The 14438-nt window shown below is 43.6% G+C and overlaps 1 protein-coding gene across 3 annotated transcripts in view; it reads right to left on the minus strand.

Annotated features, from left to right (window-relative positions):
- The window catches only part of cadm3 (cell adhesion molecule 3), an 87534-nt gene that overhangs the window by 39823 nt on the left and 33273 nt on the right, over nucleotides 1–14438 (minus strand). For all 3 annotated transcript variants that reach the window (XM_030074834.1, XM_030074833.1, XM_030074832.1), the window contains exon 3: nucleotides 9405–9554. In XM_030074834.1, coding sequence (XP_029930694.1) covers nucleotides 9405–9554 — 150 coding nt within the window. The remainder of the gene's footprint in view (nucleotides 1–9404; nucleotides 9555–14438) is intronic.

Raw genomic sequence — 14438 nt, forward strand, 5'->3', positions numbered from 1 at the left:
CAATTTTCTTCCTCCCTCACTTGGCCTCTCTCTCTCTCTTCTCTCTCTCTCTCTCTGTGTCTGTCTCTCTCTCTCATGTTTCACATTTTTAGGCATTTAGCTGACACTCTTCTCCAAAGAGACTCTCATTCTCCTCCTTATTCCTCTCTCTTCATTTCGCTCTCCCACACATGTCGCCTCCATCTTCCCATCTGTTTCTGAATATTCTCTCCAGCTCCCTAATTATCCGTCCTTTCCGACAGCTGATCCGGGTTCAGTGACCGCGGGCTTCCCTTGATCAGGCCGTCCCTCCTGATCTGAGCGAGCCAATTGATCCCGGATCGCTGCGCCCCTTATACGCGACGCTTGATAAACACACACCTGTCTTTTTTATCTTCCTTCCTCTCCTTCCTCTCTCTCTCTCTCCTTGCCTTTCCCCCTCCTTATCTCTGTTGCCTCACGTTCAGACGGAAGGGAAACAAATCATTTAGGAGCGGCGCAAATGTATTTAAAATCGATGCGAGGAGGCGAACGGAACAAGATCGGGCAAACTTCGCTTTAGGTGGCGCAAATTGAGGCAGAAAAGTGTCAGAAAAGGGCTGTTTTTTTTTTTTTTTTTCCCACAGTAAGACGTTGGCCTGATGCAGTAGAGCGAAAGCCAATCAGCTTCGAGCAGGACTTAAATTTCTCCCCCCGCCCCCTAGCCCTCCTCCCCACCTAGTTACAGCAGGGAAAAATTGTCCATTGGGTATTTGAAACCAATAACACTGACTGATGGCATCTGAAGAAAAGTTTCGAAGAGCCAGATTTGCCAAAGAGAATATTGATCATGCTGGCTGCCAAGCCCGGAGCGAGAGGATTAAGATGCAGGCATGATAGGCTAACACACACACACGCACACGCACACACACACACACACAAAGTTTTCAGTCATCTACATTGTCTCATCATCCCTGCACCTTTTAAGTAAGAAGTCACGAAAGATGTCAACCAAAACCACTTATCATAATGACTGTCATTATAACCCCGGCTCCTTTCTGTTGGCTGCACGTCGTCGCACCAATTTCGCTGCTTATTTCCAAGTCAAAGGATCAAACTCATGCGAGTAAAATGAGGGGAAATTTCGCCTCACTTCCACGCTGATGATGTCCCCTTGATGTCCCCGGGTTTTTGATGTACTTTGTTGTTTCCGGTGCGCGCCGAGAGCGAGTGGGTGTGCTTTTACTGTTCGTTTTCCCGAGGACAAAATGTTGTCGCAAGGATACGACGGTGAGGAAAATCCTCCTTATAAGTGAGAACATGTGGCCCTCGCGTCTGTGAAGCCTGTTTATGGTCAAGCCCTGGGTTTAGGGTTAAGGTTTATGTATTTTTGTCCATACCTTGACCTCCGTTAACTTAGGCAACTTTTAAAAACGGTAAATTTAAATTGCATTCTCAGTGTCTCTCTCTCTCTCTCTCTCTTTGCCTCGTACAGGATTACACATTATTATTTCAGGGACACCGGGATAATACTGAGTCAGGGTGTTGCAAAAAGAACAAATGGAGAAAGCCTTCTTCAAGCACTATTTCTTTTTAATTCTCTGCTTTAGTCTTTTGGTGCTGTGATGGCTGCTGTTAATGGATGCTAGAGAGAGTCTGCCAAGACACCGAGAAAACTCTGATTGATGCAGTGTAGATCAATAGTTTTTTGAGCAACATCAAAAAAAAAAAAAAAAAAAAAAAAAAAAAAAAAAGCCAGACCTCACGCCCTGCATTTGGAGCAGCATCTTACCCCATTGTTGCTGCGAAACCGTTATTGTCGGTTTCTTTGTCAGAGAAGCTGTCGAGGAAAATGATCATCAATTTCGACATTTATTTCACTTAAGAAAAAAAAAAACTAAATGTTGTCCGTGGCAAAAACATCGAAAGTGCTTTGTGTGTTTTGTAATGAAATAATTTACAAGTTAGAGGCTGCATGTCTGGTGATATGTTCTTTTTTTTTTTTCTTTTTTTTTTTTTAACGAAAAGGGAGGAAATTGAGCTTGACAAATACACTTAGACAGATGCGTTTGCCTTCAGGTCGACTTGACAGCGAAAAGGATTTCTACTATGAGTGAAGTTTTTTTATTTTCAGCTCGGGTTTGTCTTGTTTAGCCGCGAGCAAATCCTCACCCCAACCTTGACAAAAGTTTTTGCTGCCGACCTTTTAACCGAAGTTGTTTGGCCTGCGTGAACTCTCATAAATGTGAAATTAAAAAAAAAAAAAAAAACGGAGGGTCCAGCTCGCACCATCATCAAATTCTTATGCGGTGGCGGACTGTAAATCTTCACATTAGTCCTCCCCGCAACATGTAGTCAGCATTTCAGTGCTCATGCTTATCTCACACAATGATTTGAAACTGTGTTTATGTGCCTCAGTGTGTGTGTGTGTGTGTGTGTGTGTCTGGGTTTGCAACATCTTGATGAGTCTCCATTTGCTGTCTGTGCTCTGCAGCTCCACCGCCTCCATGTAGTGTTTGCGAGGAAATTAAGCTCATTCTACCGCGGCACATATGGACCTAATTCCCACGGGGGCGATACTGAAGTTACACCACATTCAGGGTGGAAAGCCCTATCTGGGAGATAAGTACAGCACGGCTACATCCCGCTGCTGTGTACCAAGATACATTACACGCAGTTCAGGAATCAGGCATTTATCATTTCGCCGATTCCCCGCTGACTCTAAAAACAGATGAATATTAAGAATCAGGAGGGATACGGGCTCTCTTTTTTTGTAATAAACAGGCGTGCTTTAGCTTATTATGAATTCCAGTTCTGGGCAGGATATGCCCACAAGGATTAAGGCTAGGGGAGAGACTAAATTGACATAGTGGACGTGCATAACTGCCTCTGATTGGCTTGTAATTGTTGCATTTGTTTTGTAAGATTGGCTAAGGTCAGTGTTGGGGAGTAACTAGGTACATCTAGTTGAATTTATTACAGTTACAGTTACTGAGAAGGGGAAAAAATGTAATTAAATTACAGTTACTAATCAAAATGATGGTGATTACAAAGGGGTTACATCTGATTTTTTTTTGTTTTGTAAAAAGCTACTGTGTAGACTTTAACATTCACTCTGTTGCTGTACATGTTTTTGCTTATTCTGGCCGATTTCCTGACAAGCTGTTGGGACAAATCTGAGTGCAACACCATCAAGGGTTGGACGGCTTCATCTGGCAGCGTTGCGCTCAATTTCGGTATATTGTTTTGATTGGCTCTTGTCTGAACGTGCACCGCCTTTCATTTGCCAAACAAATCAACGCCCGCGGCTCTGAGCAGACCGCAGACCGCCGACCGCATCAAGGCAGTTTACATACCCGTGGTTTCAAAATCAAAACATTCTGATCTCGATTCAAGTTCAGCCACTTTTAAAGGTAAAGGTTTAAATCAGCAGTGAGTTCTGCAGTGAGGTTGACATTGTCTGGTTTAAATCTATGTTTTAAGGACTTTCAGCTTTATTGTCAAAAAAAAACGTAATGTAAAAGTAATCAAATGTAGTAAGTTATACTAGTTTGATGGAGCAATGAACATAGTTACAGTACTTATTATATTTTTAACAGGGTAACTCGTAATCTGTGACCAATTACATTCCAATACTAGTTAAGGTTAGGGTTGGGTTAAGGTGAGATCCAGCCAATCAGAGGCAGACTAAGGCACGCCCAGTCTGTCCGTTTAGTCTCTCCTGATAAGGTTAGGGGTACCTGTGTGTTCAGACCTGTTACCATAAAAACAAAGTGTCCCTCTTGTCTCTATTCAAAATGTCACTTGTCTCCTCGAGTCTGTCACTTGCAGGCGTGTGTTTGCACGGCTGACATTTACATTCTCTGATGCTGTTTAGCTTTTTTTGTGCTCAAAACGCGGCTGCTGCCTTTAGTTTCCCGCGACTGGATATCAGCATTTTCACGATTATCAGTCTCTCCGTGACCATGCAGGGGATCCTTGTTGTGTGCTGTGTTTGTGTCACAGGACGGACAGACGAGCGCTCTGATTGGCTTGTTTGATTGGTCCTATCTATGCATCACATGTGTAGGAAGTTAATGTGCACGAAGGTGAACATTTTGTTGAACAAGCTCTTGTCACTTCGCTCGGTCGCTGATGTTTTCTGTGTTGCTGTTCCCAAGGCTGCTAGCTAATGTGATGATTCCCGGGCCTTAAGTCTTAAGTCTAAGTTCAAAATGGCCACTGTGGGAATACGACCAATTTCAAGACGCGAGCATTAGCGAAATGCCTCAAATGCGAATGTAATGTCTTTCCCTCTCTTGTCTCTCTTTCTCTCTCTCTCTCTTTCTGTCTCTCTGCTTGTCTGGTGCACAAAAAAACCTGTCTGTTTACCTGCTGTCACCATTGTTTCAACTTTTTTTAAGCCTATTAGCAGCAGTGGATCTGTCTTATTCCATACATGCACCCATCCATCCCCTTCCTCTCTCCCTCCGGGGGATCTGTAAGTCCTTAAATAGTCTTAAAATAGTCAAAGTATTAGGCCATCAAAAAGAGTTAAATATCCAGCACTGGCATTAAAATATAAAATATCTAATTGGCAGTTATCTTTTTTTTTTTTTTCCACAGTGGAATTACAGTTGACTCTATTAATACAGAACGGTGTTAATATTACAATATGCATATATTTCTGTTCCCATTGTATCCGCTTTACTAAACACAACTGGGCTTCGTGTCCCTTAACAATTATTTTCCTGTTGTGCTTTATCTTATTCTCTCCATTTATAGTTGCAGAACATTCATTAGCTGTGCTCCACTGGAAACAAGCAGCTGTTGTCAGGTTGGTTGCTTTATTTTTTTTGGTTTTGAGATTTCAGGTCCAGGCGGCATTAAGACGCTCAGGTTTCTGTTCCCGGGCACCTGCAGATCTGCTGCCCCGGCCTGCGTCTCTCTCTCCCTCTGTGTCACCTCTCATCTCTGCAGAGCTCGGGTTTTTAAGCTTACTTTACGGAGACATTAAAACCAAATTAAAGTGATATCTGCAGCGTGGTATTCATAGTCTGAATAATCATAAAAGATCGTTTTAGCTTTCGTGCCGATCCATCTCAGAAAATTGGAGAGAATCGATGTGACCCTGTGATTATGCTGGCGACATCAACTTTTCATAAATCGAGGCTTCGGCTTTGATTTTTCACAATATTTGCCTTTGCTTTTTATAAATGTAGCCCAAGGTCTCTCTCTCCCCGTTCCTATCGCTCTCTGTATCCCTCTGCATCGTTTTAGCAATCTCATTTCTCTTCCCTCTATAATATAATTTCTCTCTCCTTCCATTTTCTCCTCTGCATCCTTCCTTCACGGGCCTCCTCCTCCTTCTCCCTCTCTGCCTTTGCTTTGCTGATGATGCTGCTTGCGTGGCCAGGTCTCCGCTGGAAACGGAGCTATTTTTTAAGCCGCACTGGGACTACCTGCTTAAATAATAGTCAAAGGAGTAAAAGGAAAACATCCATCCCTCCATCTTTCCTTATTTTTTTCCACTTCCTCCTCCCCTGCTCCCTCTCCCTCCTCTGTGTTTCGCATCTCTGATCTCTCCAAAGCACCGTCTCTGCTCTGCAGTGAGGCGGCCATCACTGCGAGGAGTTGTCACTCTCCATTTTCATCTTCTTCAATCTCCCTCCATTCTGTCGTCCCTCTGCCCCTCCCTCTGTCCATTTTTCTAAAGTCTCAACTCTCAAAAGTGTAGCGTCGGCTGTGCAGCGTTGGGCCGCGGCGGTGATGAGTCTCAGCCCCTCTTTTTCCTCATCTCCTCCCCTCCTCTCCTCCATCCATCCATCTCTCTCTCTCTGGGCTCTCCAGAGTTTAGCATCTGCTGTGCTCCATCTTTCTTCCTCTTCACTTTGTACTTCTCCATCCCTCCATCCTTTTCTCCTTCCTCTTACCCTCTACCATTCAATCTCTAAAGTAAAGTATTTGCTGTGCTGTGTCGTTCCCTCTCTCTCTCTCTCTCTCTCTCTCTCTCTCTCTCTCTCTCTCACTCTATTACAGTATTCCCAATGTGAAGCGCCTGCCCGGAGGTTCCTGACCGTTGCCAAGAGGAGTTGTCAGTCTCTCTCTTTCCCTTATCTCCTCTCTCCCTCCTTCCTTCCTTCCATTCATTCCTCTTTCTTCTTTTTTTTTTTTTGCCTCCCCTATCTCTCTCTCTCCTCCCTTCTTTCATTCCTCCCTGGCTGGACAATTGCAGCAAGCAGCAGCAGAGAGCATTTGTCGGCCGGCGACATGCAGGAGGTGGCCATGGACAACGTCAAGCCAAAGCACCGGAAAATGTTCTCAGTATGAAATGACAAGGCCGAAAAAAATCACATTAAAGCAGCCCGGGGCCATGTTGTTTTGTGCTGCGATTGAGAAGATACTGAGAGTCACCAGGACATGACAAATGACTTTTTCCATTCGTTAGCTCATTTTCCATGCCCAATTATTCACCATTTAACAATGAACGCTACCAAATGTATTAAATTTGCATGTTTTTTTGTGTTTTTAGACAAAAATCCCATTACTTAACCGTCCTAGAAAAGTCACGGTGCGGTCATGCTGAACCAGTGGGCATGAACACAAATTTCAATCAATAAAAAAAACATCACAAACCACATCCCTCCCATCAAATAGAACCGCTTTCATCTCCCCGTTCACGCCTTTGAAAGATGCCTCTTTGTATTAAGCCGCACACTAACAATCACTTCCAACAAGAAACACATCAAACTAACCTTCTGAAACCTAAATGCAGAGCTGATGCTAAAAATCTCCCTTAATTCTTTAAAAAAAAAAAAAAAAATTGCTACCTTGGCCATACATATATAAAAATAATAAAGTATTATTTTAGCAATAAATAATAAAATATAAATAGAAAAAAATTGTTTAAAAAATTGTAAAAAAAAAAAAAAAATACCTTTTTATTTGCAAAAAGTATCCAAACATAAAAATATATATAAATAAATAAAATTAAAAAATTATTCATATACATAAAAAAAAAAACAATTTTAAAGATATTTTAAAAATGCTGTGAGTCTGAGCTTTCAGGCAAAAAACAAAACAAAACAAAAAAAAAACATGCACCTTCATAGGCTGAATTAGCTATTTTCTATTTTATTAGGTTTTAGAGGGTTAAGGAAGCCAATGTCATTTCAGTCTGATGTCTCAAAACGATGCTGGCAGCGTCTACGGACGGCTGCACTTATTGTCTCAAGTTTGATGTTGATGCTACATTAACAGGGGTTTCCGACATCGGCGCAGGCTGTTGTATTAGCGTCTATGTAAAGTCAAAATGTTTGCTGGGATCACTGCCTCCCCGATCTGCAGTCCTCTCTCCAAAAAAAACAGTTGTCAGCTGTTTACTCCCGCTCTCCTCCCTCCTCTCCCCCCCCTCCTGTTTTCTTTCCAAAATAAGGGCGTTTGCTGTGGATTGCTTGAGAGGATTCAGCATTTCTCCATCCATCCATCCATCCCTCCTCGATCCCCCTCTCTCCTCTCTCCTGTCTGTAAAGCACAAGATCTGCTGAGCAGCCATTGCAGCGAGGACTCTCTGTCTCTGTTTCCTCCTATGCCTCCTTCTCTTTCTCTCTCCATCTGCTGCACTTTGAAGAAGAAGACATGGTTGCAGGGTTGAATTCTCTCCTATCTGCCTTCTCTCTCGCCCCCCCGCCCTCCCTTTCTTCTCTCTCTCTCTCTCTCTCAACTCTCCTCTTTCCAAACTACACTGTCTGCTGTGCATGTTGGACCGTTGCAGTGAGGACTTGTGGCTCCCTCCTGCTCCCGGCCCCCTTTTTCTCGTCTCACTTCTCGTCTCTCCAAAGTCGAGGTCTGCTTTGAAGTGTTGTATCATTGCGGAGAGGAGCCTCGCTTTTCCATCTCACTCCTTCTATCGTTCCTCCGCTCTTCGCTCCAATCGGGTTGGAGCTCCAACTGCAGTAAAGTCTCTCTCTCTCTCTCTCTCTCTCTCCCTCTCTCTTAATTTGTCCTTCCCGTCTCCCTCCCCGCCTCCCTTGTTGTGTCTCACGTCTCTTCTCTCCAAAGTACAGTATCTGTTGCGCGAACATTGGTCCATTGCAATGAAAACCTATCAGTCTTTATCCCTCTTTCCTCTCTCTCTCTCTCTCTTTCCCCACTTCGATCCATTTCTCTGTCACTTCAATTCTGCTGTTAAGTGTTATATTATTACAGGAAGGACTCTCTCCCATCTCTCCTTTCTCGTTCTCCCCCCGCCCTCCCTGCCTCTCTCTCTCCATCACCATCTCTTTCTGTCTCTCTCTCCCCCTTTTTTTTTTCCCAAAGTGCAAAGTCTGTTGTGCAATGGCTGGACCACTGCAGCAAGGAGTGGCCAGTCTCTTTTCAAAGCCCTAGCAAAAGGGAAAAGGACTCCACACACGAGCCAGCTAGTCCATCAAGCCTGAAAAGGGGACATTTAGAGGCCGAAACAGCGGAACAAAAAGGTTATTTTGCCTTGACAGTGTACAAAAAGTGCTTGAAAACTGCAAATGTAAACAAAAGACGCCGAGGCAAAGGGCTTCAAGCGTTCTTTAAACTTTATTTGCCTTCAGTTTTCAAATCTTGGACACTTTTTTTGCACCATGTCAAGAACAGAATCTATTTTTTATTTTTTTTTTTCGGTGTCTTAGCGTCTAAATCTCTTTCTTTTGAGGCTTGATGGCATAACGGGCTGGTGTGGCTGGCTCCTTTTCTCTTTAAATGGTGTTTTGAGCCGTGCTTTTCAGTCAGCGCGCCCAAACCGATCATTAGCGCTAAATGTCCTTATTCATAAATTCATAATCTTTCCTTTGCTGACTCCCCCCAGTGTCTCTCTCTCCATCCCAGCCCTCCCTCTCACCTCTTTTCTCTCCAAAGCACTGGGACGGCTGTGTGATGTTGGACCATTGCAGCGAGGAGCGGTTATAGTCTCCCTTTTCAAAAACACCATCAACGGGAGGGTAAAAAAAAAGAAAAAAAAAAAAAAAAAGCCTGTGCACCAGCCAGTTAGGCCATCAAGCCACAAAAAAAAGGATTAATAAAAGAGCTGAGATAGTAGAAAGAGAAGGTTCTTTCAATTTGGCATAGTGCAAAAAGTGAGAAAAAAAAAACTGAACTGAACGGTGAAGACAAAAAGTGGTTGAAGCAAATGTTCCTTTGAACTCTCTGTGTGTCTTCGCTCTTCGTCTATTGCACTTTCTGAGCACTTTTTGCACTATGACAAATTGAAGTAGCCTATTACTTGCTATCTCAGATTCTTAATATCCTATTTCTTTTCTTCTTTTTTCGTTTTTTTTTTTTTTTTCTTGCGCTTTGAACTCTGCTTTTAACCTCGTGCAACCAAGCTACTTATTAGCGCCTCAGTCAACACAGGCGTCCTTATTCACAATTTCATGGTCTTGTCTTTTCCGTCCTCCCCCTCCCTCCATCCTGCATCACCCCCCCCTCCATCTCACCTCTCTTCTCTCCAAAGTACAGGGTCTGCTGCGCCGTGTTGGACCACTGCAGAGACGAGTTGTCGGACTCGGCCACCCGGCAGGTCAGCCTCACTTGGCCCCCCACCGCCACCGTCTCATCTGAAGTCACTGGCTGCAAGGGGTCGTCGTCTAGGCAACAGGAAGGGGAGGGGGGGGAGGATCCGGGGACGAGAAAGAGCCAGAGTTAGAAAAGAAAAAAAAAAGCGTGCGTAGATATAAAAAAATACTAGCACACAGCGACACACATCAGATAAACCCACCAAACGCCTTATTTCGCTCCCTTTTTTTGTGTCCTCTCCCTCTCTATCGCTTTTCTCTGCCTGTCAGGTTATCTATATATCTCTATCTGTCTCTCTGCAGACGCACACACACACACACTGCACACACAAGCATGCACAAGCACGCACATGCTGTCACACAGAGCCAAAAAAAAATAAAGAAAAGCAGACAAATGGCTATCCAGTGGTACGTCTGCAAGGCCTATGTAAGAGTGATGAGTCAATACTGGCCCCGGCACCCAGAGACTGTATGACCTGAGGGAGCGGCGAAGATGAAGAGAGCGCGGCAGACGGTGGGCTGGCGACGGGTCAGAGCCACAACAGAGCGCCGTCTCATACCTCTAATGGTGCTGTAACCCTCTTTTGTCGATATCTGTGTCGTTTTTTTTTTTTTTTTCGCGCCGCGCGGATGTATCGGCGAGCGCGGAACAAGCTCAAACGGGACAGGCATTATGGAAATGAGCAGGTCAGAGAGGGAGAGACAGAGAGAATACAAATGACCCGGCATAATGAAGGGATTCTAAAGGCTGGATGTGGGGAGCGCCGCAGCAACCGCTGAGCGCCGAGCTTGTCTGGGTGTATTCAAATTGCCTCAAATTATGGTATTTAACGGCGCTCCCTTGATAACGGGTGATGGTGCAGGCTAATTCTGCGTTTTGCATTCAGCGAGCGGCGGCGGACGATTAGGTGAAACCCGAACAGGAAACGCACACTAAGCATGCCGCCGCTCATTATGGTAAGTTATGCCGAAGATGGCCGCCGCCACGCCGCTCCGTGTCATGTTAAGTTATTGCGGCCTCGAGTAACCGCCCGGTCGCACTTTGCCGAACGTGCCGGCGCTCGCTCCACCTAATCTCGGGCAAAAAACAAAAAAAAAAATACGGCGTAATCGACGACAAGGCCAAGCCGACGGAGGGAACATCTCACGAGGAGATGCGCCTCAAAGCGGCCTCCTCACCCCTGAAAATATGGCGTGTATAAATAGTTTAATTGGAACCAAATTGTCAAGCGGGAGACAGGTTTATATTCGTCGCGGAGCGTTATCACATCCTTGCACCGGCGGTGGAATTGATTTTTTTTCTTCTTCTTCTTCTTTTTTTTTTTCCCAACAGGAAGAACATCTGCTTAAGTGCGCTTCGGCGGAACTCCCATCCAGACATGAAAGGGAGGAGGAGGAGGGGTGGAGGGGGGGGGCACAGGAAGACAGTATGGAGGCAAGCAGACGAACGGCGTGTAGCATCAAAAACACACATTTGCAGTACATGAGCCGAGAGGAGCAGGCGTGTTTTTATTTATTTATTTATTTATTTATTTATTTATTTTTCTCTTTCCTATATTATTATTATTTTAAAGCTGGATGGGCAGTGCGGCGGCGTGAAAAATATCTGTTGTTAAAACAAAAAAAAAGGAAAGAAAATAAAAGAAAGGAAAGGGGAAAAAAAAAAAATGGCAGGTTTGCCTGTGGGCTGAGAGGATTGAGAGAGATAACAGCCCTTAAAGGGACAGCATGCCGCGTGCCAGTTCGACTCAAACAGCACGCCAAGTCTTTGAGAGCCTCTTTGAGAGGGGAGTAAGTCGGCCTCTCCTCCTCCGTGGCTTTGCTTTTTTTTTTTTTTTTTTACTGGAGCCTTGACCTTGCGGTTGGTTTTTCTAAGCACGACGGCTGAAGACTGAATGTGTGGTCAAGTGCACTGCGGATTAGTGTCTCCTTTAATAGTGTCTCCGGCTAATTCTCGCGGCTGATCGCAAGGAGCTCCTCCACTTGGCATGAACACTTTGGGTAAATTGGCTGTCCCGGCGAATCAGTCAAACGGGGCCGCGATGAGCTCCGACAAGTTGGCCTATCTGCGGAGGATCTCCGACCGCGGCGGAGCAGACCGGCGCCTCTGACCCGGAACAACCTGCGGGCGGCGCAGCGGCTCTCTCACATGTCAGCCGAGCCTCATGTTCGAGGATAGAGCGAACACTTTTTCTTCAAACAAGTGCGAGAAATATGCCAGCATTTGCAACGTGGTGTCACTTTTTTTTTTTTTTCTGGGAGGAAAAACTCACTGCCAGAAATCTATTTTCATCTTAACAAGTTATTTAGTCTCATATGCAGTCCTCAAAATCTACTTCAAACAAATGAAAAGTCCACCAGTGGGATGAGATAATCCAACTTGTTTCCAATGCAGTTTCACTTGTTTCAAGTATTTAAGGACGGGGGATATGTGCAAATATGTCGAAACAGGACAGAATAAGGCAGATTGGCCGATTTGTATCGAGAAAATGACACTTAATTAAAGAAAGTTTTGAGAAAGCACTGGAAACAAGTGGGATTCTCTCATGCTGTTCAAAGTAAAACATGATTTTAAGACTGAAAATGAAACTACACTGCAAAAAGTCAAAATCTTACCCAGATTATTTGTCTTATTTCAAGTAAAAATGTCTTATTTCTAGTCAAAATATCTCATTACACTTAAAATAAGACATGATCTCCTCAGAAATAACTTGTCTTTAGACAATTTTCACTTGTTTCAAGTGAAAATCTACTTGAAACAAGTGAAAATTAGCTTGAAACAAGAAACAAGCAAATTTTTACTTGTGACACAAGTGAACAAGTAAAAATTTGCTTGTTAATGAGATATTTTGACTAGAAATAAGACATTTTTACTTGAAATAAGACAAATAATCTTGGTAAGATTTTGCCTTTTTGCAGTGTATATTGCTTGTCAAGATGGCCTTTGTGCATTTTGATCAGCCCTGACCATGTCTGTGCCATGCTTTACCCACTGAGCTGCACAAAACCCCTTTAGTCTGTACCTGCTCTCTTTCTCTCTCTGTGGTAGTTCAGCACAGCTCCTGTAGGCCTCTGTAACTTCCACAACTTTCAATTTCAGGTTAAATTAGAGATCTCTAACTTTCTAGTGCTATGAAATACGTCATGCAGGCTAACAAGGGAATGTGGATCCTTGAGGGGGCTTGAGACCTCAAGATTTTTTAATGATGATTAAATGGTGCAGCCATAATAAATCAGGCCCTCGGATTTGAAGCTGACTGCATGCAGCCACGATATAATATGCAGCGGTTTAATTGCTGCGAATCAGAAGATGAAGTAGCATCTTCGTTAGCCCTATATCAAATGCTCTTCAGTGGGTGGGTGGAATTTAAGCGCATCAGTGTGAGTTATAAATCTCAGAAAAGTATGTTCAACTGATTCTTCACTGACTAAGCAGCGATTATATGGTCGGAAGGGCGGGGTTCGCCACACTGGGAATCACAATGGGTGCCAGAGAGATGAGACTCTATGAAATTAAGAATGAAATGAAATGCTGGAGCTGCCTGTGGTTGACGCACAGCTTAACCCTTTAAAGCCATTTGTATCATATATGACACACATTTTCAATTCCGTTTTTTGTTTTCAGTTTAATCAATACTTGACGAAAATACTGTTGTATACCTTTGAACACTTCCCCTGTTCATAAGTACATATCATATATCATACACCAGAAAGGTCGTGTAATAACATATTTTTTGATTTTTTGATTTTTTTCTTATATACAGTGGTCCCTCATTTATCGCGGGAGTTAAAAATAACCCGCAATAGGCGAAATCCGCGAAGTAGTCCGCTTTATTTTTTACAATTATTATAGATGTTTTAAGGCTGTAAAACCCCTCACTACACACTTTATACACTTTTCTCAGACAGGCATTAACATTTTCTCACTTTTCTCTCTTGTTTAAACTCTCAAAGTTCAAACCTTCGTAGAAAAATAAGTCCCGCATTCGGTACTGCACAGGAGACACGGCACGGAGGAGATTGATTGACAATGGTCTACAGTCCCTTAGCCAGTCAGGACGCAGAACACAATACGCTGTTAAAAAAAAAAAAAGCATGCAAAATTGCACTAAAAAAAATCCGCGAAACTGCGAGGCCGCGAAAGGTGAACCACGTTATAGCGAGGGACAACTGTATATATATTTTGTTATAGGACTAAATAAAGAATTTTCTGCCAATTCTTTCATAGTTCAGGCTTTATAGGGTTAACCGCCCCGATGCGACAAACTCCGCCCATCCAGCGCGTCACGCCGCTTAAAACAAACGCTAAAAAAAAAAAAAAAAGAGTCGTTGGCTGATATTATGTGACCCCGGTAAGCCTCGGATATAGATACAGCTGTTCTTTTTTTTTTTTTTTTTTTTTTTTACCTTTGAAGCTCCTTACGAGCGAAGTGAAAGAGGGGAAATGAAGTTCAGGCCGAGTTTAAACGGTGAAGTCGGGCTAAACACTCGGAAAAAAAAAAAAAAATGAAAGGAGAGACCTATCTATCCTTAGCAGACGCGCAAAGTTAAACACTGTGGCTCGCTCTTCCTCTCGCTTCGACACACACATTCTGTCTCTCTCTCTCTCACACACACACACACTTACAGAGAAGAAAAAAAAACTATATTAAAAAAAAAAAAAAAACACCCACACAGCTGTAAGCTCAGGGAAGACAAGAAGGTATTTAAAGCAACACAATTTACACTTTCGCCAGCCGGAGACGAGGTGAGAGAACGCAGAGGTAGAGGGAGGACCAGAATATCCAGTGGAGGGAGGAGGAGGGAGGAGGAGGAGAGAGAGAGATGGATGGATGAGGTTATGGAGAAGTGGAGGGGTAGAAAACGAGGGAGAAAGTGCGCAAAGAGCTGGAGGACACACAGGTTGTAATGAGGAGAGGAGAAATCTTCATTAAAAAAAGAAAGAAAAAAAAAAGA

This window comes from Myripristis murdjan, chromosome 17 (genome assembly GCF_902150065.1).
Source record: "Myripristis murdjan chromosome 17, fMyrMur1.1, whole genome shotgun sequence".
Lineage (NCBI taxonomy): Eukaryota > Metazoa > Chordata > Actinopteri > Holocentriformes > Holocentridae > Myripristis > Myripristis murdjan.